The sequence below is a fragment of the Callospermophilus lateralis genome, chromosome X, assembly GCF_048772815.1.
Source record: "Callospermophilus lateralis isolate mCalLat2 chromosome X, mCalLat2.hap1, whole genome shotgun sequence".
Lineage (NCBI taxonomy): Eukaryota > Metazoa > Chordata > Mammalia > Rodentia > Sciuridae > Callospermophilus > Callospermophilus lateralis.
The window spans coordinates 40272912-40292907 of NC_135325.1; the positions used below are offsets into that span (position 1 = coordinate 40272912).

General features: G+C 37.6%; 1 protein-coding gene across 1 annotated transcript; it reads left to right on the top strand.

The window, feature by feature from the left end:
• The first annotated feature begins 850 nt into the window (after positions 1-850).
• On the top strand, positions 851-14581 carry LOC143639469 (igE-binding protein-like). The gene is made up of 3 exons (XM_077107632.1): positions 851-951; positions 1252-1330; positions 3774-14581. Exon 3 carries the CDS (start codon positions 8322-8324, stop codon positions 9366-9368), a length of 1047 nt encoding a protein of 348 aa, XP_076963747.1. The 5' UTR covers positions 851-951; positions 1252-1330; positions 3774-8321; the 3' UTR covers positions 9369-14581.
• The last annotated feature ends 5415 nt before the right edge of the window (positions 14582-19996 follow it).

A 19996-nucleotide genomic window follows, 5' to 3' on the forward strand; every position in this document is an offset into this window, starting at 1 on the left:
GGAAAGGTGGGAGTAAAACTGTGGCTAAGGAATTTGCAGTTGTTAAAGACATTACTACCTCTAAAGAAATGCTAAAGACTTTTTCCAGAGACTAGGAGAAAGATGGCTTGAGGGCACCTCAGGAACTGGCAAGATCACACCCACCTCAGGCTCAAGGGAGTAAAAGTGAAAATTCTCATGGAGACCAAAGGAGTAACCTTCTTGCACAAGGGGACCTAGGAAGTTTCTTCAACATGCTCAACTACTCAGGCCCTCAGAGGCTTCTGACCTAGGGTCCGAGAAGGCTTGGCTGTGGGTTGAGATGGCAGCAGACTTTAGCATCAAAAACACATGGCGCTGGTTCTGCAGGAATGCAGGAAGCTGGAGTTAGGGGTTCATGGAGGCTTCCACCAAGATTTCAAAGGAAGGCCTGGGAGGCCAGGCAAAGTATAGGAGGGTCAGAGTTCGTGCAGGCAACTCCTGAGGGTGATACATGGAGATGTGAGGAGAAAACCAAAACTGCAGTGGAGACCCCCAAAGTTTAAGAAATGCCAGTGCTATGGAATTCCCGCTAAGGAAGGCTGCAGGAATTGAGTGAAGTTAAGCCAACAGAAAGGATACTTGGGCTGCAACTAATAAGGCTGTGGCAGAGATACCCAAGTGCTTTGGAGAGAACATTAAGATGTACTCTAGATGCCAGACACAGAACACTAGAATTTATTTGCCCAGCTGAATTTCAGTCTCACTTTGGTCTTATCCCTTCTTTCTAATGCCCCTATTTTGCTGAATGGAAATGTTTACTCTGTATCATTATATATTGGATATTTGTAAATTGCTTTGAATTTTACAGGAGCTTACAATGTGAGATTGCCTTGAGCCTCAAAGAAGACTTTGGACTTGAACTTTGAGCAATCTCGGAACTGTTCACTATGGGGCTCTTGGGAATGGATTAAATATATTTTACATTGTCAGGTAAGTGTGAACTTTTGGGGGCCAGAGATAGAATGTTATAGTTTGGATGTGAGGTATCACCCAAAAGCTTATATGTGAGACCTTGCAAGAAGATTCAGAGAATAAATGACGGGGCCATAAAAGACTTAATCCAATCAGTGAATTGATCACCTGATGGGATTAATTGAGTGGGAATTGGAAGCTAGGTTATGGCTGGAGGAGGTGGGGCATCAGGGGCGTGGCTCTGGGGTATATATTTGTATCTGGTGAGTGGAGTCTCTGCTTTCTGATAATCATGTGAGCTGCTTCCTTCTGCCACAGTCTTCCACCATGATGTCCTGCCTCACCTTGAGCCCTGAGGAGTAGAGCTTGCTATCTATGGCCTGAGACCTCTGAAACTGTGAGCCCCACCCAAATAAACTTTTCCTCCTCTATAATTTTGCTGATTGGATCTTTTAGTTACAATAGTGAAAAGCTAATACAGAGTTTCATTTAACTTTAGTCCCTTAAAGAAAAAATGAAGCACTGTGGACTGCAAGAAATGGAGTGTGAGAACACTGACTACATTTACTTAAAGCCCTAACCAATTCAGTTTCCATTAATGAGATAACAAAACTAACTCTCTCTCTCTCTCTTTCTCTCTCTCTCTCTCTCTCACACACACACACACACACACACACACACACACACACACATACACAGGGAATCTATAGCACAGTAGACTCATTTCTCCTGTTAGGTCATAAGAAAATTTCTTCATGACTACCAATCTCTCACATTTCTCTGTCTTAGTTTATTATTTCCAATAGAAGGATAATTAGAGTTTTCACTGAGCAGCAAGGAACATGTTTTTCAGGTAGCCTACATGAGCAGCAAGGAACATATTTTTCAGGTAGCCTACATTATATAGTCTAAGAATCTCAAATCTTAAAAGAACTCATGAGACTAATTTTATCAATAGCTATGTTCATAAAATTCTGCAGGAGAGTTTTAAGTAGATTTTCTAGATTCTTTAACCTCTTAGCATCTAGGAATATGAAAACAGCAAATGAATAGTGCTCTGTTCTGTGACTAATATGATTCATGATTTGGCATGTTCATATTATCTTTAGTATCCAGGTTGAGATTTAGAAGGAGCCACTTACGTCTTTTTTTTTTTTTAAGTTAGATATCTGAGTAGAAAAAATCATAAACATATCATTTCCGTATTTACCACTCCTTGCTCAGATTCTACGTATAACTTTGACTGGCGGATGTATTGCTAGGATGAAAGGCTAGAAAATAAGATCATGGTTTGACTTAATACTTATTTTTGCGATTGCCAGCTGACTTTCTTTGTCATTGAAGACAAAACATTTCAACATATAAATTTGTTCAATGCCACATAGAGACTGAAGCAAATGTAGGTAGGTAGTAAAGGCATGTGCACAGAAACATGGAGCCAAGAAACCAAAATTATGATTAGTGACACAACGAAGTGATTCTTTTTAATAGACCATGTTAACCATGTGAGTAGTACAGGGCAGTGGTTCTCAAAACTGTAATCAGAATCACTTGGAGAGGGCTTTATTTAAACAGGTGCCATACCCTTACCCTAAGAGGCTTAGATCTTAGTAGTTCTGAGGCAGGCATTTCTATTAGGTCAGGTTCCTAAGTGATGCTGATGCTGATCTTACTGGTCCAAAGACTATACTTCGGAAATCACTGCTGTAAGGGGAAAAGAAGAAAATGTAGATGTGGGAGCAGGTGTGAGAAAACATGTTCACCAGATAAGTTGAAGGTATATAATTATATCAAGAAAATTTTGTTTTATATTATTGGTTCTCAAAATGATCTAAAAATTTGAGATTGAGGAACATTGTTTTAAACAAAAGCAATAACTTGAAAGTTTGGTTTCACAAGTAATATGTTGCAAATGAAAATTGTTGCTAGTTAAGGAGGGTATGGATACTGATTTGTATAGTGACTTAGCTTTTTCCAATGTCACCCATCTTTATCTGATGACTCAGTACGGTAACAAGAAAGTTGGGCAGGTTGCCAAATGAAAATAGTGTTTCCTTTAGTAGAGTTCTTACTCAGTCTCAGGTTATAAGTGCATTATGAGGATTATATCATTTAATCAACACAAGAATCCCATTTTGCAAATGAGCAGACTGGGCTCCAGAAAGGATAAGAAATTTCCCTATAGTTATGCAATACTGGTGAAGCTGGGATTTGAACTCAGGTAATCTAACTCTAGAGCTTGTGCACTTAACCTGAAGTTACATGGTCTTCCTGAACTTCATAGCCTACCTAGGATGCAGTGGAGAGTATGAGGTGCTCAGGTGCAGTAGTTGACTGTGAGACTATCTCAGTGTTAGCTACTATATGAATAGTGAAACAAACTTGCAAATAAATTTTAACTCCTGTTTTCACTGGGGGTCTGCCACATGCATTAGGAACTTTGCTACAATAGGCATTGCAAAGCAAAGTCATCAGGAAAAACAAAATAAAAACAAACAAACAAAAAACCTAGCTTGAAGAATTTAGGTCAAATTTAATCAGTTTTTCAGTATTCACAGATTTTCCACCTGAATTGGGCTACTGTGAGGAATTATAGATGCTATTTCTTTAGAGCCCTTTAAAAAGAGCAGGGAGAAAGTGTTATTTTTTCAGTATCCTATTACAATGCATTACAAAGTCAAGTTTATGATTTTCCACTTAGATTTCTAACCTTCCTTAAAAAGCAGGAAGGTAATCAGGATCTCCCAGTCTTTAGGCCTCACTAATGAAATTGTTTGCCTCATTAATGTAGCAAAAAAATATTTTGTCCACTCCTGTTGTGTTTCTGATACTATTTTCAGAGTCCAGGATATAGGAGTGAATGAAACAGCTCATGGAGCCTCTATTCTAGTAAGAGGAGACAGACAAAAGCCAAGTAAGTAAACATACTATACATTAGAAGAGGTAAGTAATATAAAGAAAATTAAAACAGCAATAGAAGAAGGTGTTGGGGTAGGCTAGCCACCCATATATATCCACATTCTGATCTCTGGAACCTATGAACATGTAATGTTGTGAAGCAAGGAGAAATTATGGTTGTGAATGGAATTAAGGCTACTAATAAGCTGTTCCTAAAGTAAGAAAATAATCCTGGATTATCCAAGTAGCCCAACATAAAACAAGGGCCCTTTAAATATAGACAGGGAGCTGGAGAGTCAATGACAAAGTAACTCTGTGAGAAAGGTTCAACTCCTTGTTCATGGCTTTGAAGATAGAGGCAGAGAGCCATAAACCAAGAAATGTGAACAGTCACTAGAAAGTGGAAAAGGCAAGGAAATATCCATTCTCTTCTCCAGCCTCAGGAGGGAAACAGGCCTGCTGACACCTGCATTTTAATGTAGTGAAATGCACATCAGACTTTAACCTCCAGAACTATAAGATAATAATTAAGATTGTTTTAAACCACTAAATTTCTGGTAATTTATTAGAGTATCAATAGGAAACTGTACTAGGATTCTGCAGAGAAAGAAAGTCAATAGGATATGAATGTGTAAAGATTTATTATAAGGACTTGGCTCACATGATTGGAGGCTAAGAATTCCCAAGGTCTGCAGCTGAGAAGCTGGGAATCCACAGGAGCTAGTAGTGTTCCAATATGAGTCTAAAGACCACAGAAGCAGGAAAACTGATGGTATAAGTTCCAGTCCAAACATTGGTAGCTTCAAGACCCAAGAAGAGCCAGTATTTTTTTTTTTTTTTCACATCCGAAGGCAGGGAAATGCTGGCGTTTCAGCTTACAGCAGTCAAGCAGGAGGAGTTCCCTCTTATGAACAAGGTCACCCTTTCTGTTCTATGCGTGTCTTCAGCTGTTTGGATGAGGCCCACCCACATTAGGGAAGGCAATCTGCTTCTCAGTCTACCAATTAAAACATTATTCTCATCCACAAACACCCTCACAGACACACCTAAAATGATGTTTGAACAAATATCTGAGCACCTTGTGACCCAACCACATTGAAACTTTAAATTAATCATCACAGAAACTTTTATTAAGGAGATCAGAGGTAGCTTCCATGATAGGATCAAATTTGAACAAATACTGGAATAAATGAGAGAAGGAGCCATGTATATATCCAGGGAAAATTTTCTACATAGAAGAGAGAGCAACTACAAGGCTCTAAGTTGGGAGAGTTTTGAAATATTAGAGGAGGAGCAACAGCAAAGTTAGCATAACTAGACTGTAACCAAAAGTAGTGAGAGAAATAAGAGGTAAGCTGGAGTGATGAGGTAAAGAAGTAGTGGAAGGAAAAGACTGGGGCCCTTTAGCCAATTGTAAAGATGTTGATGTAGTTTCCAGTAAGATGGGAAAGCCACTACAGAGTTTTAAGCAGTGGAATGATGTGATCAGACTTACTTTTTGAAAAAGATCAAAGCCAAAGAATAGAGTATTTGTAGATAAGAGTAAATGTTGGGTGACCAGTGAGGAGGTTATTATGGTAATAAGTGAGAAATGATGGTGGTTTGGAAGCAGTGGAGATTATGAGAAGTGGTTGGTTTCTGGCTAAGTTTCTAAGAGCCATCATATTTTCTTTTTGAAGAGTATAAGGAATCAGATAACACCAAGGTTTTGGGCTTAAGCAACTGGGTTAATAGAGGTGCCAGAGACTTGAGAATGCTGAGGGAGAACGTAGCTTGAGAAAGAGTTGGGAGTTTAGGTATCTCGCAGTAAGCTTGAGATGCCTATGAATACAATTGTGTCTGCATACTCAGTATTAATCTTGAATTCAGGAAAGATTGATCGAGCCTAGATATTCAAGTTTAGTCTTAACATTCGATGAGAACAATTTAAGAGTGAGTACAGGTAGACAAAATAATTAGGCTGTTATTTTTAAAAGTATTTGAAAGCCAGCTATTGCAGGGAGGAAATGATTTGCCAAAGTATTATAATAAATAGCAGTAGTTGTGGAATTTTAGACCCCTGTAAGGAAAAATGTATTCTCATTTCTGTAAAAGTGTGAAGGGCAGAGTTTCCTTAAGTCTACTTTCAGCCCCATGTATGTCTGTAATGCTGAATGCCTACAACAATAATCACAGCTAATATTTACAGATCTGTTAATATGTATCAGGCACAGGACCTAAATATTACTTACATATACTAATTTACTTAAATGTCATAGCAGCCCTATGAAGTAGGTAATGTTATCACCATTTTGCATGAAAAATGGAATAATTTGCACAATAATCAAACATTATAAATGTATTTTATAATTTTCAAATATATTTTTTGTTCTCAACAGTCTTGTGAGATGGATAGGGAAGGTAGGAGTACAGTTTTATAGATAAGATCAATGAGTGACAATGAGGTTGTGATATATCCAAAGTCACAAAGCTAGTGAAGAGTGTAGCTGGAACTCACACCCAATTCTACTGATTTCAAGCCAACTTTGTTTAATTTACATTGTCCAATAGAATTTCCTGTGATGATAGAAATGTTCTATATCTGTTCTCTTCAATATGGTAGTCACTCAACACGTGGCTATGGAACACTTGAAATGTGGCTAGTGAAACTAAGCAACTGATTGTTTGTCATTAAATTTGAATGTATGTATAGCCATTGTGACAAGTAAATAATATATTGGACCATACAGCTTAAAAATATTTATAAATCATTAACAAAGTAAAATTATAGGAAATATTACTAGGGTATTCCTTTATCACTATATCAAAGATGGACCCTGATGACTTTTTCCATCTGTATCAAAGATGGTTAATCTTATATTGTACTATTTCAAAATATAGAAAAAGATGGTATACTCTCCAGTTTGATGAGATAAAATAAAGTCTTTATCCTGAAGCCCCAAAATAACTTTATAACAAATTAAAATTTCAGGCTGATCATAATTTATGAATATTAGCCATTCTTGGCAAACCACATATTGAAAGGATTCAATACAATCATCAAATAAAATTATCAGCTTGAAATTGTTACAACAGAATGGTTATTTGAATACACAAAATAATCTTTGGTATATAGAAAAAAATATATGATATACACAGAATTTATGTAAACCACCAATGTTTACTCTAGCCCTATTAAGCATTTGCATGGCCTCCTCCCCTCAAGTTTAGAATGGTTCTAGCAACTTTCTTTTAGCAAATACAATTTGGCAAAAATGGCAGGATATTACTTCTGAGATTAAGATACAAAAACTGACTTCTGCCTTGTTCTCTTTCTCACATGTTTATACTGAAGAACTGAGGGTTGCTGCAGCCTGGCTGGCTGGGGAAACTAGCTGGGGGGTGACGAGGAACTTGTGTAGATTGATACAGCAGGAGTGGGAGCCATTTATTGTAGGACAGGAGGGGTATATATACATTCTACACTTATCTAATTAACATAAACTAGATACAGCAGTCAACCAATAAGGAATCTCCACACTTAATGGCTCGCTGGCGTTACTTCAGAAACCACTCCCTCTCGCAAAATGCCAGGCACCATCTTGACTTGTTTACAGACTCTAACATTTCCCCCTTTTTTAAATTTAAATAACGACCATAGTGGTTTTTACACAAACACCATAAATAATCTGCTACAAGCAGAAGGGGAGGATACAAAATGCCACAATACCAAGCCAATTGATGGCTCCATGCAAGAAGCCCTTGGAAAAATTATACCAGCAATGACACCATTAGCAAAGATACTGAGTTACAGTTTGTTGTCTCAGTCCAGGTAAAGCAGTGTCTCAATAGATTAACTCACAGTCCAGGTAAGTTCTGCAGGCAGCTAGCTTAAATCACAGTCCAGGTAAGTTCTGCAGGCAGTTAGCTTGATCCAAAGTCTCGTCCAGTTCTCAGCAACACTGGAAATTCTTCCACCCTCGTCCTCACTGGCACTGGGACAAAGGCAGGAACTCCAGCAATGATGCTAAAGAAAATCCTATAGTATTCCAGCAGGCACTAAGAAAACAACCTTCTGAACAATTTAGTACATTATCTCAAGGTTTTTTGCATTTGAAATAAGACTTAATAGTGCTCATTACTCATTAGCTTCCAGGTGTGGGAGAACCTTTGTAGTTACTGGCCTTGGAAATGATCAAACATCAGGGACACCGGCCTTCTTCCACCTGCAGCATCCCGGGCAGCCCCAGATGGCCCTGGAGCAAGTCCAGGGAGTGTCCCGTACTCAAACTGCCACTGGGCACAGGGAGCAAGAGCCTGTGAGACCATGCCTCCGGGTCAGGTTTGGATTTGGGCTCTCCCAGTGGCATCCTGCTCCCCGGGCGGGGGGCGAGGAAGAGCCGGCTGCCGCCGCTTGGAAAGTGTTATCTTGTTGGGTTGCGTTATCTTTATAGTAGATTAGAAATTAGTAAACAACAAGAGTGTTAAGTAAATTGTTAGAGGTCCAGACTATGGTAGAAAACATGTTAGATCAAGCAAAAGAGAAGGTCTCTCCAGCTAGTGAGATAGAGGAAGAAAATTTACAGGAAAAAAGCTTAGTGGAGAAACAGCTATCAGGGGGGAAGCTACAACAGGAGGCTGCTACTAACTCCATTCTATCACCAGAGGGCGTAATTCAATCAACAGCTCCACCTATAGAAACAGCTGAGTGGCCCTCAAACCCTGTAGTTGATAGATGGAATCCTGAGACAAGACCTCAAAGATTAGCATGCCCTGTACTTGAGCAGGTAGGAGGGCAGCGAATTTACTGTGCTTTAGATTTCAAAACAGTGAAGCAGTTAAAGGAGGCTGTAACAACCTACGGTCCCCAAGCACCCTTCACCGTAAGCATGATCGAATCCATTACCAACTTGGACATGACGCCAGCAGATTGGGCTAGCATGTGTAAATCTGTGCTAAATGGAGGACAATATTTGTTATGGAAGGTTGCCAATGAGGAATTTTGCATGGAGACAGCTACGCGAAATGCAGCAGCCGGTTACCCTCAAAGAAATCTAGATATGTTGTTAGGAAAAGGACGTTATGAGGGTCAACAGCAACAAACTGAATATGATCCTGCTATATATGCACAAATTGCTGCAGACACAGTTAGGGCATGGAAGACTTTACAAGGACGTGGAGATTTACAAGGTCAATTATCTAAGGTAATACAGAGAGCTAATGAACCTTACACTGAATTTGTAGATAGGCTTATTCAAACAGCTGCCAGAGTTTTGGGGGATACAGAACAAGCAATGCCATTAATAAAACAACTGGCTTACGACCAAGCAAATCGTTGCTGCAGACAGGTTATAAGACCATGGAAACATGAAGATTTAAACACATATATTAGATTATGTAGAGACATTAATGAACAAGGGCAAGTCTTGTCAGCTGCAGTACAACAGGCTTTAGATGCCAGGCCAAAAACATGCCACAATTGTGAACAAGCAGGACATTTTAAAAGGAATTGCCCCATAGGAAAAGGGTTTAACAAAACTGGGTTTCAAAGGAATTGAATACCGGGTATTTGCCCACCATGCCATAGAGGGAGACATTGGGCTAATGAATGCCGTTCACAAACCACCATAGAGGGTATTCCATTATCACAAAACGGACAAGGACCAGGTGTTTACCCATGATATCATGGAGAAAGGCATCAGGCTCCATTGCCAAAAAACGGACTGGGGGCCCCAATGCTCCAGGGCCCACAACCACAAATATACACGGCAATGGAGGAACCCAGCAACACCATCAGGGTAGTGCCCAGGACACATTATCCATTAAATCCCTCATCACACAAACCAGAGGGACCACAGGGTGGGACATGTGTGCCTCCGCCAGAGCAGTACTAACTCCAGAGATGGGAGTTCAAATCATTCCCACAGAAGTAAAAGGACCTCTTCCCCAAGGAACAGTAGGCTTATTATTGGGATGCAGTTCTTCTACACTAAAAGGACTTATGTTAACTCCTGGGGTAATTGATCCCGATTATGTAGGTAAAATAAAAATTATACTAGTTATCCAAGAGGTATATCAGTAATTTCACGAGGAGATAGAATAGCACAGTTATTAATAATACCCAGCCTACATGATAAATTTTCCAGTTGTACTGTAGAAAGAGGTTCCAGGGGATTAGGCTCCACAGGTGTAGATTGGGCTATGCTGTCTTTAAATTTAGATTCTCGCCCAATGCCAAAACTAAATATTCAAGGACATGAATTTAATGGGCTACTGGACACAGGTGCTGACCTTAGCGTCATCTCTCGTCAAGAATGGCCAAAACATTGGCCATTACAACAAGCCACTCAAACGCTTCGAGGCCTAGGAGTAGCGACTAATCCCCATAGAAGTGCAATGGTATTACATTGGAAGGATCTGAAGGAACTATACAGCCATTTGTATTGGATCATCTTTCTATAAATTTATGGGGACGAGATGTCCTAGGTCAATTAGGTTTGACATTAACAAATAACATCAATCCTAATGCGCCCACTACTAGGGCTAGACAAGGTTTTAGGAAAGAAAAAAAGATTAGAACAAGAACAAGGTATAGCAGCACCAATTCAAATAGTTCAAGGAATAAATAGACATGGATTCGGTTTTCAGAAGGGGCCACTGAGACAATCAAAATTACTTGGAAATCAGAAAGACCAGTATGGGTGCCTCAGTGGCCCTTGACTAAAGAAAAGATACAAGTAGACCATGACCTGGTCAAACAACAATTAGCAGAGGAACATATACAGTCTTCCATATCTCCCCATAATACTCCCATTTTTGTCATCAAAAAGAAATCTGGTAAATGGAGATTATTGCAAGATTTAAGAGCCATTAATAATGAGATGGTTATTATGGGACCTGTTCAATTAGGGATTCCTCAATTGTCTGCTTTGCCAAAAACCTGGTATGTTTTAGCTATAGATATTAAAGATTGTTTTTTTTCAATTCCAATTCATCCTGAGGATAGTCCACGTTTTGCATTTACTATCCCTCCACTGAATCATGAAGGTCCTGATCAGAGATATGAAAGAAAAGTACTCCCTCAAGGGATGGCTAACAGCCCAACTATGTGTCAAATTTATGTTAACAAAGCAATTCAGCCACTTAGAAATCAAAATCCTGAACTACAAATATTTCACTATATGGATGATGTATTATTAGCACATAAAGATAAAAACATTTTGCTAGAACGTTATGCCACACTTACGAATTTATTAAAAAATTATAATCTAGAGATAGCAATAGATAAAGTACAATTAAGTTTTCCAATTAATTATTTAGGAGTTCTATTATCCTCAACCATGGTCCATCCACCAAAAATTCAAATATGAGTAGATCAACTCAAATCACTTAGCGACTTTCAAAGGTTATCGGCAGACATAAATTGGATAAGGCCTTATCTAGGCATACCAACAGAAGAGTTGGGACCTTTATTTGATATCCTAAAAGGTCCATCAGATCCAAATTCACCCCGTATATTAACGCCTGAAGCAAGAAAGGCATTAAAAATTATTGAAACGTATATGGAAAATATGCATTTGGATAGAATTGATATAAGTTTGCCTTTATTATTTATTGTACTACCAACAAAAAATATTCCTACAGGAGTATTTTGGCAAGAAGGTCCATTTTTGTGGATACATTTATCTTATTCTCCTAACACTATTCTTACTAGGTATCCTGAGGCTGTAGGACAATTAATACTCAAAGGAATAAAAGCAGCAAAGGGAGTGTTTGGAATTTCTCCCAATAAAATTATTACTCCATATACTATGAATCAAATTGATGAGTTAGCTAATGAGTTAAATACTTGGGCAATAATCATGTGCAAATCTAATGTTTCATTTGATAACCACTTACCATCTAATCCTTTATTGACTTTTTGGTCATTGCATCCTGTAATTTTTCCAAAAATGACAAGAAAAACACCTACCAGGAATGCTCCAAATATATTCTCTGATGTGTCAAATAATGGTACAGCAGCAATAGTTACACCTGATCAAACTTTTACATTTTTAGTACCCAAACAATCAGCTCAAAAGGTAGAGCTTAAGGCTGTATTACAGGCTTTTGTGATGTTTAAAGATTCTGTATTTAATTTATTTTCCGATAGTCAGTATATAGTTAATGCTATAGTATCCCTTGAAGATGCTGGTAGGATTTCCCCTTCCTCTACTGTTTTCTCTTTGCTTTCCACTATACAAAGTCTAATCTGGGACAGAAAAGATCCATTCTTTATAGGACATATCAGGGCACATATGGGATTGCCTGGATCCCTTAGTTTGGGCAATGATTTAGCAGATAAAACTACACATGACATACATATTTTCTCTACACTAGAAGAAGCTATAAATTTTCATAAAAAGTTCCATGTCAATGCTAATACTTTACAAAAGCATTTTAAAATAACTAAGGACCAAGCTAGACAAATAATGTCAAAATTGTGTGACCTTTTTACCACAAGTTAATCTTGGAGTCAATCCTAGAGGATTGATATCTAACCATATTTGGCAGATGGACATCACACACTTGCCCGAATTTGGAAAATTAAAATATTTGCATGTTACAGTTGATACTTCTTCCAGATTTTTGATGGGCTCCCTTCATGCCAGAGAAAAAACTAAAGATGTTATAGCTCATTGCTTACAAAATTTTGCCACTGTTGGTGTTCCAAAACAGTTAAAAACAGATAATGGTCCTGGTTATACTTCTACCTCTTTTAAACAATTTTGCTCATCATTTGGCATTACTTACATAACAGGAATTCCATACAATCCTCAGGGACAAGGCATAGTTGAAAGAGCTCATCAATCTATTAAAATATACTTATTAAAGCAAAAAGAGGGAATTGGAAAGGGGTATATATCCCCCAAAGTTAAACTTAAAATAACCCTTTTTACTCTAAACTTTTTAAATTTGGATTCATCAGGGCTTAGTGCTGTGGAAAGGCATGTGTGTCCAAAAAGTACATAAGCCTAAGGTACTTTGGAAGGATATTCTAACAGGACATTGGAAAGGTCCTGACCCAGTGATTGTCTGGAGTCGGAGTTCTGTTTGTGTGTTTCCACAGGGAGAACAACAGCTGATTTGGATTCCAGAGTGACTAACCAAAGCGATTTCTACAGACCAAAAAGAAGATTTGACTCAAATACATAACAGCTGATATCCAGAGCTCCAGCTTGGCTGTTCTTACATCTGCAACAGTGATTAACCAGGATGCTTTTTTCAATATCTATTTTATTATTGCCTTTTCCCACATCATAAAATTCTATTTTATTCCTTGAGCTCATACAGATGTAGGTTAATGTTTTTCTGATCAGTTTTATTTTTTGACTGTGGAGTTTTTAAACATTGCAATGGAGATTTCACCTGTGTAAAGCTACAAGGCCTTTACTATTGTCTTATGTGTTGTATGTTTGTGTGCACACTTGTGTTTTGTGTTGTATGTCTGTATGTGCGTATGTCCATATATCATATATGAGGAACGCTCATGAAAAAATGGATCCGAATTTTTTTTATTCATGTGATTTAAATGGTTTAATTTAAATTGGGTAAATAGCTGTTGAGGATTGTTTTAATATGGGTACAAATAAGGAGGTTAACAGATCTGTTTGTTTACTTTTACCTTTCTGTTTCATTATATTTAATAATTCTGTTCAGGATAATGTAAATTGTTCAGAAAATTGTTTTCTTAATACCAGTTGGAATGTTACATTTTTTTTTTTTTTTTAGCCATCATTGCCAGAATTCCTATATTCATCCCAGTGCTGGTGAAGACAAAGATAAAACCAAACTACAGCTTCTTCGATAGTTATCACAACAAACTATATAAACTGATGCATCAATGAATAATAACTCAACAAGTAATGCTCAATCAAGGAGTTGATTTACTTTGGGAGAAAATGGACATATTGATGGATTCCTCTGCTTTGAACTGCTTGCAGAACTTGCCCGGACTATCTATCACTTGTATGCATTGTGAACTATTTGTTGGTGCAGCGAGTTGTGGTAGTCCTTGCGTATCTCTGCTGATGGTGTCACTGGTGGTACAATTTTTAAAAGGAGCCATCAATTGGCTTAGTGTTGTGGCATTTCTGTATCCTCCTCCCTTCTGCTAGTGATGGTCTAAAATTTGGGGGCCAACAGATGTGAGGCAAAGAACCTCATCCCCCCACTGGTGCATAGGCCTATCCACAAGTATGGCTATATGCTGGACCAGTAGTCAGTGATGGGTATGATCCAATTGCAGTGGTACCAACCTAAGACAGGAGGCTGACGCCTAGAGGTCAGCTCATCCGATGACGGGTAAGGACCATATCTTGTATTGGACATCCTAACAGGCACGGTCCCTAAGCTACATTGCTTGTTGTTTAATTAAACAGAAGGGGGGAGATGCTGAGATCCATAACCAAGTAGGAATGACTCATGGCATTTTTGGTTGAAAGGTGTCACCAGCAAGCCATTGAGATGATAATGATTATGTTAAGAGATGCAGTCAATTGGAGATTAGACCTCTGCTATCCGTCTCAGCCGCTACTTTGGAGCTCTCGCAGGACTCCAGGAGAGTTCCCATTGGTTGGGGAAGTGCGGAAGGAGGGAATTCCAGAGGAGGGATTTACTGTTGGTGTAGTATGTCCCAGGAGGAGCCGCGTGGTGTGGTTTGGCATTTTTTCCTGGGAGCGTGTGTGGAGTGTGCTGGTGGAGTTCAGAAATAAAGTTTGTTCCTGCTTCAGTGGCTCGTGATTTGTGCCCAGCCAGACTGCAGCAGAGGGTGACTTCTGGTCAACAGCTAGGAAGAAACTGAGACCTCACAAAGTAGTCGAGTCCTTCCAACAACCACATGAGTGAGCTTGGAAGCAGATCCTTTCTTAGCATAGCTTTCAAATGAAACTACAGCCCCAGCTAACATCATGATTTCCAGCTTATAAGATACCTGAAGGCAAGACATTCAGCTAAGCCATAATTAGTTTCTTTACCTACAGAAACTGTGAGATAATATATATTTATTGTTTTAAGCCCTTAAGTTTTAGTGTAACTTCTATTCAACACTAAATAATGAATATTTAATTAATTAATTATTTACTTATTTTTAAATACACAACAACAGTGGAATGCATTACACTCCTTATTACACATATAGACCACAATTTTTCATATCTCTGTATATAAAATATGTTCACGTCAACTTATGCCATTATATGTGTACTCTTTTTTGCATTACAATTTTTAATACACATATATACCACAATTTTTCATATCTCTGTTTGTATATAAGGTATATTGGCCCCAAATTCAAATATTTGAACATGTATTTTGTATAATGATGACTATCACATTCCACCATCCATGCTAATCCCCATCTCCCTCCCTTTCCCTCCCACTCCTCCTCCCTATCTAGAATTAATCCAATCCTCCCATGCTCTCCCTCCCTACTCCACTATGAGTCACCCCCGTATATCAGAGAAAACATTCAGCATTTGTTTATTTGGGATTGGCTAACTTCACTTAGCATTATCTTCTCCAATGCCATCCATATACCTGCAAATGCCATGATTTTGTTCTTTTTTAGTGCTGAGTAATATTCCAATGTGTATAAATGACACATTTTTTTTATCCATTCATCCTTTGAAGGGCTTCTAGGTTGACTCCACAGTTTAGCTATTGTGAATTGTGTTGCTATAAACATTGATGTGGCTGTGTCCCTGTAGTATGCTGTTTCTAAGTCCTTTGGGTATAGTCCAAGAAGAGGAATAGCTGGGTCAAATGGTGGTTCCATTTTCAGATTTCAAAGGAACCTCCATACTACTTTCCACATTGGCTGCACCAATTTGCAGTCCCACCAGCAATGTATGAGTGTACCTTTTCCCCCACATCCTCGCCAACACTTGTTGTTGCTTGTCTTCATAATAGCTGCCATTCTGACTGAAGTGAGATGATATCTTAGAATAGTTTCGATTTGCATTTCTCTTATTGCTAGAGATGATGAGCATTTTTTCATATATTTGTTGATTGATAATATATCCTCTTCTGAGAAGTGTTTATTCAGGTCCTTGGCCCATTTATTGATTGGGTTATTTGGGTTTTTTTTTTTTTTTTTTTTTTTTTTTTTTTGGTGCTTAGCTTGTTGAGTTCTTTATATATCCTAGAGATTACTGCTATAACTGATATGTAAGGGGCAAAAATTTGCTCCCAGGATGTAGGCTCCCTATTCACCTCACAGATTATTCCATTTGCTGAGAAAAAATTTTTAGTTTGAATCCATCCCATTTGTTGATTCTTGCTTTTAATTCTTGTGCTATAGGAGTCTTATTAAGAAAGTTGGGGTCTAATCCCACATGATGAAGATTAGGGCCTACTTTTTCTTTTATTAGACGCAGGGTTTCTGGTTTAATTCCTAGTTCCTTGATCCATTTTGAGTTAACTTTTGAACATGGTGAGAGATAGGGGTTCAATTTCATTCTGTTGCATATGGATTTCCAGTTTTCCCAGCACCATTTGTTGAAGATGCTACCTTTTCTCCAATGCATGTTTTTGGCACCTTTGTCTAATATGAGATAATTGTAATTTTGTGGGTTAATCTCTGTGTCCTCTATTCTGTACCATTGGTCTACCAGTCTGTTTTGGTGCCAATATCATGCTGTTTTTGTTACTATTGCTCTGTAGTTTAGTTTAAGGTCTGGTATAGTGATACCACCTGTTTTACTCTTCCTGCTTAGAATTGCTTTAGCTATTCTAGGTCTTATTTTTCCAGATGAATTTCATGATTGCTTTCTCTATTTCTATGAGGAATGCCATTGGAATTTTGATCAGAATTGCATTAAATCTGAATAGTATTTTTGGTAATATGGTCATTTTGATAATATTAATTCTGCCTATCCAAGAGCAAGGTAGATCTTTACATCTTCTAAGGTCTTCTTTGATTTCTCTCTTTGGGATTCTGTAGTTTTCATTGTATAGATCCTTCACCTCTTTTGTTAAGTTGATTCCCAAGTATCTTTTTTTTTTTTTTTTTGAGAATATTGTAAATGGGATACATTTCCTCATTTCCCTTTCAGAGGATTTGTCACTGATATACAGAAATGCCTTTGATTTATAGGTGTTGATTTTATATCATGCCTCTTTGCTGAATTCATTTACTAGTTCTAGAAGTTTTCTAGTGGAGTTTTTTGAGTCTTCTATGTATAGAATCATATATCGTCAGCAAATAGTACTAGTTTAAGTTCTTCTTTTCCTATACTTATTCCTTTAATTTCTTTCATCTGTCTAATTGCTCTGGCCAGTGTTTCAAGAACTATGTTGAATAGAAGTGGTGAGATAGGGCATTCCTCTCTTGTTCCAGATTTTAGAGGGAATGCCTTCAATTTTTCTCCATTTAGAATGATGTTGGCCTGGGACTTAGCATAGATAGCCTTTATGATGTTGAAATATGTTCCTGTTGTCCCTAGTTTTTCTAGTGTTCTGAATATGAATGGGTGCTGTATTTTGTCAAATGCTTTTGATGTCTATTGATGATCATATGATTCTTATCTTTAAGTCCATTGATGTGATGAGTTACATTTATTGATTTCCGTATGTTGAACCAACCTTTAATCCCTGGGATGAATCCCACTTGATGATGGTGCACAATTTTTTGGATATGTTTTTATATTTGATTTGCCAGAATTTTATTGAGGATTTTTGCATCTATGTTCATTAGAGATATTTGTCTGAAGTTTTCTTTCTTTGAAGTGTCTTTGTCTGATTTTGGAATCAGGGTGATATTGGCCTCATAGAATGAGTTTGGAAGTACTTCCTCTTTTTCTATTTCCTAAAATAAATTGAAGAGTATTTATATTAGTTCTTCTTTAAAAGTCTTGTAAAACTCGGCTGTATATCCTTCCGGTCCTGGGATTTTCTTGGTTGGTAGTCTTTTGATGGCTTCTTCTATTTCCATAAATAATGAATATACTGAGGAAATCAACGGTGTATTAGGTTTAGCTCTGCACCATTAGGGAGCTTCTTTTCTACTGGGAGATAATTCATGAGGCACTATACAAAGTAGATTATTTTGCAGAAAAAAAAATGCACTGCATACCTAACCATCAAAAATTTAAAGCCAGGTGCAGTGGAGCATACCTGTAATCCCAGCAATTTGGGAGGCTGAGGCAAGAGGATCACATGTTCCAGGCTAGTCTGGGCAACGTAGTGAGACCCTCTCTTAAAATAAAATAGAAAGGGGTTGAAGATATAGCCCATTGGTAGAGCACCTCTGGGTTCAATCCTTAGCTCGGGGAAAAAAAAAAAAAGAAAGAAAAAAGCATTCCACGTGTCATTATGCACCTTTTGAAATTCAAAGAAAAAAGTGACAAAGCTGTTGTGTACATACATATTAATGAAAGCCCCAAATTTGTTCTTTACACCATTTTTCCAACCCTTCAATATGATGATAATTACTTTTGGGGGGAAAATATCCTTTAAGATACCCAAGTCATGTTTATAGGTGGAGGGATGATTTTTTTCAATGACTAATGCTGCACAACAAATAATACTAAACAATGGGAACATTTCAAATACTTAACTGTTGATTAACGATGTTCATCTGATGCTGCAACCTAATGTGATAACAGTACAATATATTATTGTCTAGGATTAGGTTTGACTACAGATAACAGCAAAACACAAAAAGAGAATAACTTATATATGACTTTTTTTTTCCATAGTAGCCAGAGACTCAGTCACCTATCTTGTTTTGTCATCCTAAAAAAATGTCATCTCATGGTCCAAGATAACTATTTAACCTGTAGCTATTACATTTATAGTTCAACCGGCATGTTTTAAAAGACTTCCTGAAATTCATGTATGACACTCCCATTCATATCTCACTGGTTAGAATTTAGTCATGTGGCTAGGGGATGTTGAAAAATGTCAACTTTTATTTAGGTGCATGGCTTCCCGAAATAAAATAATATTTTGTCATTAAGGAGCACGGGAAGAATGGATGTTAGAGTAGGAAATTCATAGATTTTGTCACAAACTCATACTTATTGTCTATGTACTGAGTTGATAAATGGAGAGAGGCATAGTTGATGCTAGAATTTATGAGTGGGATATCTTCAGAGATTATAAATATCTTAAATCTATAAAAATAAAAATGTTAATTTTAATGGATCTCTTTTTCTGGAAACATTTCTGTCAAGTCACTTACTATGCTTTGTCTCCTGGCACAAATTAATCTCTTTCCAATTCCATTGCTTACTGAAGCTGCCTCACTGTAATGTAGAGTAACTGATTGAATAGATATTACAGAAAGGGAATAATGCCTTTTTGTAGCCATTGCAGCGATATACTGGAATGGGATCAGTGTCCTTGCACCTAATTTTTTTTTCACCAAATCATTAAGTTTATTTAGGAATAACAACATTGCAATGGGATTGCATGTGTCAAAGGAAAATCCAAGTATAGTCAATGAGGATAAGATAAGGGAAAATTCTTACACCAAATTAAGCAGGACTCCATAAGATACTTTGAAACTGTAATCTTGACTACAAGGATCGATGACAATGGTGGCTTCAGTCCAAGGTTGAACAGCCAGCCAGCCTTTGGACAGATATCCTGATAGAAGCATATTCTGTGTAAGGTCTCAGTGGTTTTTGTGCAAGGTTGTGGTTCTAAGTCTTTCGTGAATAGATCTTATTATCAGGCACCCATCATCAGGTCAATGGATAATAAAAATGAGATGCACAAACACATATACAATGGCATTTTACTCAGCCATAAAGAAAAATTAAATTGCCATTTGCAGGTAAATGGATTGAAACTGGAATATGACATTATACTAAGTGAAATAATCCAGACTCAGAAAGGGTCATATATTTTCTCTCATACGTGGAAGTTAGAGAGTTAAATGGATTAAAAAATGATATCTCAGGAAAATAGAAGGGAAATCAGTAAAGTAGAGGAAGAAGATCAGGGTAGGGAAGAGGGAAGGGAAAAGGAGGTACTGGGAAATGAAATCAATCAAATTATGTGCATGTATGAATACATTACAATGAATTCCACTCTTATGTGTTATTATAATGGAATTAATTTTCAGAATGTGTTGAACTACCTGTTTGTTAAGCCACTCTTTCTGAAAGTCTTCTTCAAATATTTTGAGCTACAGATGAGA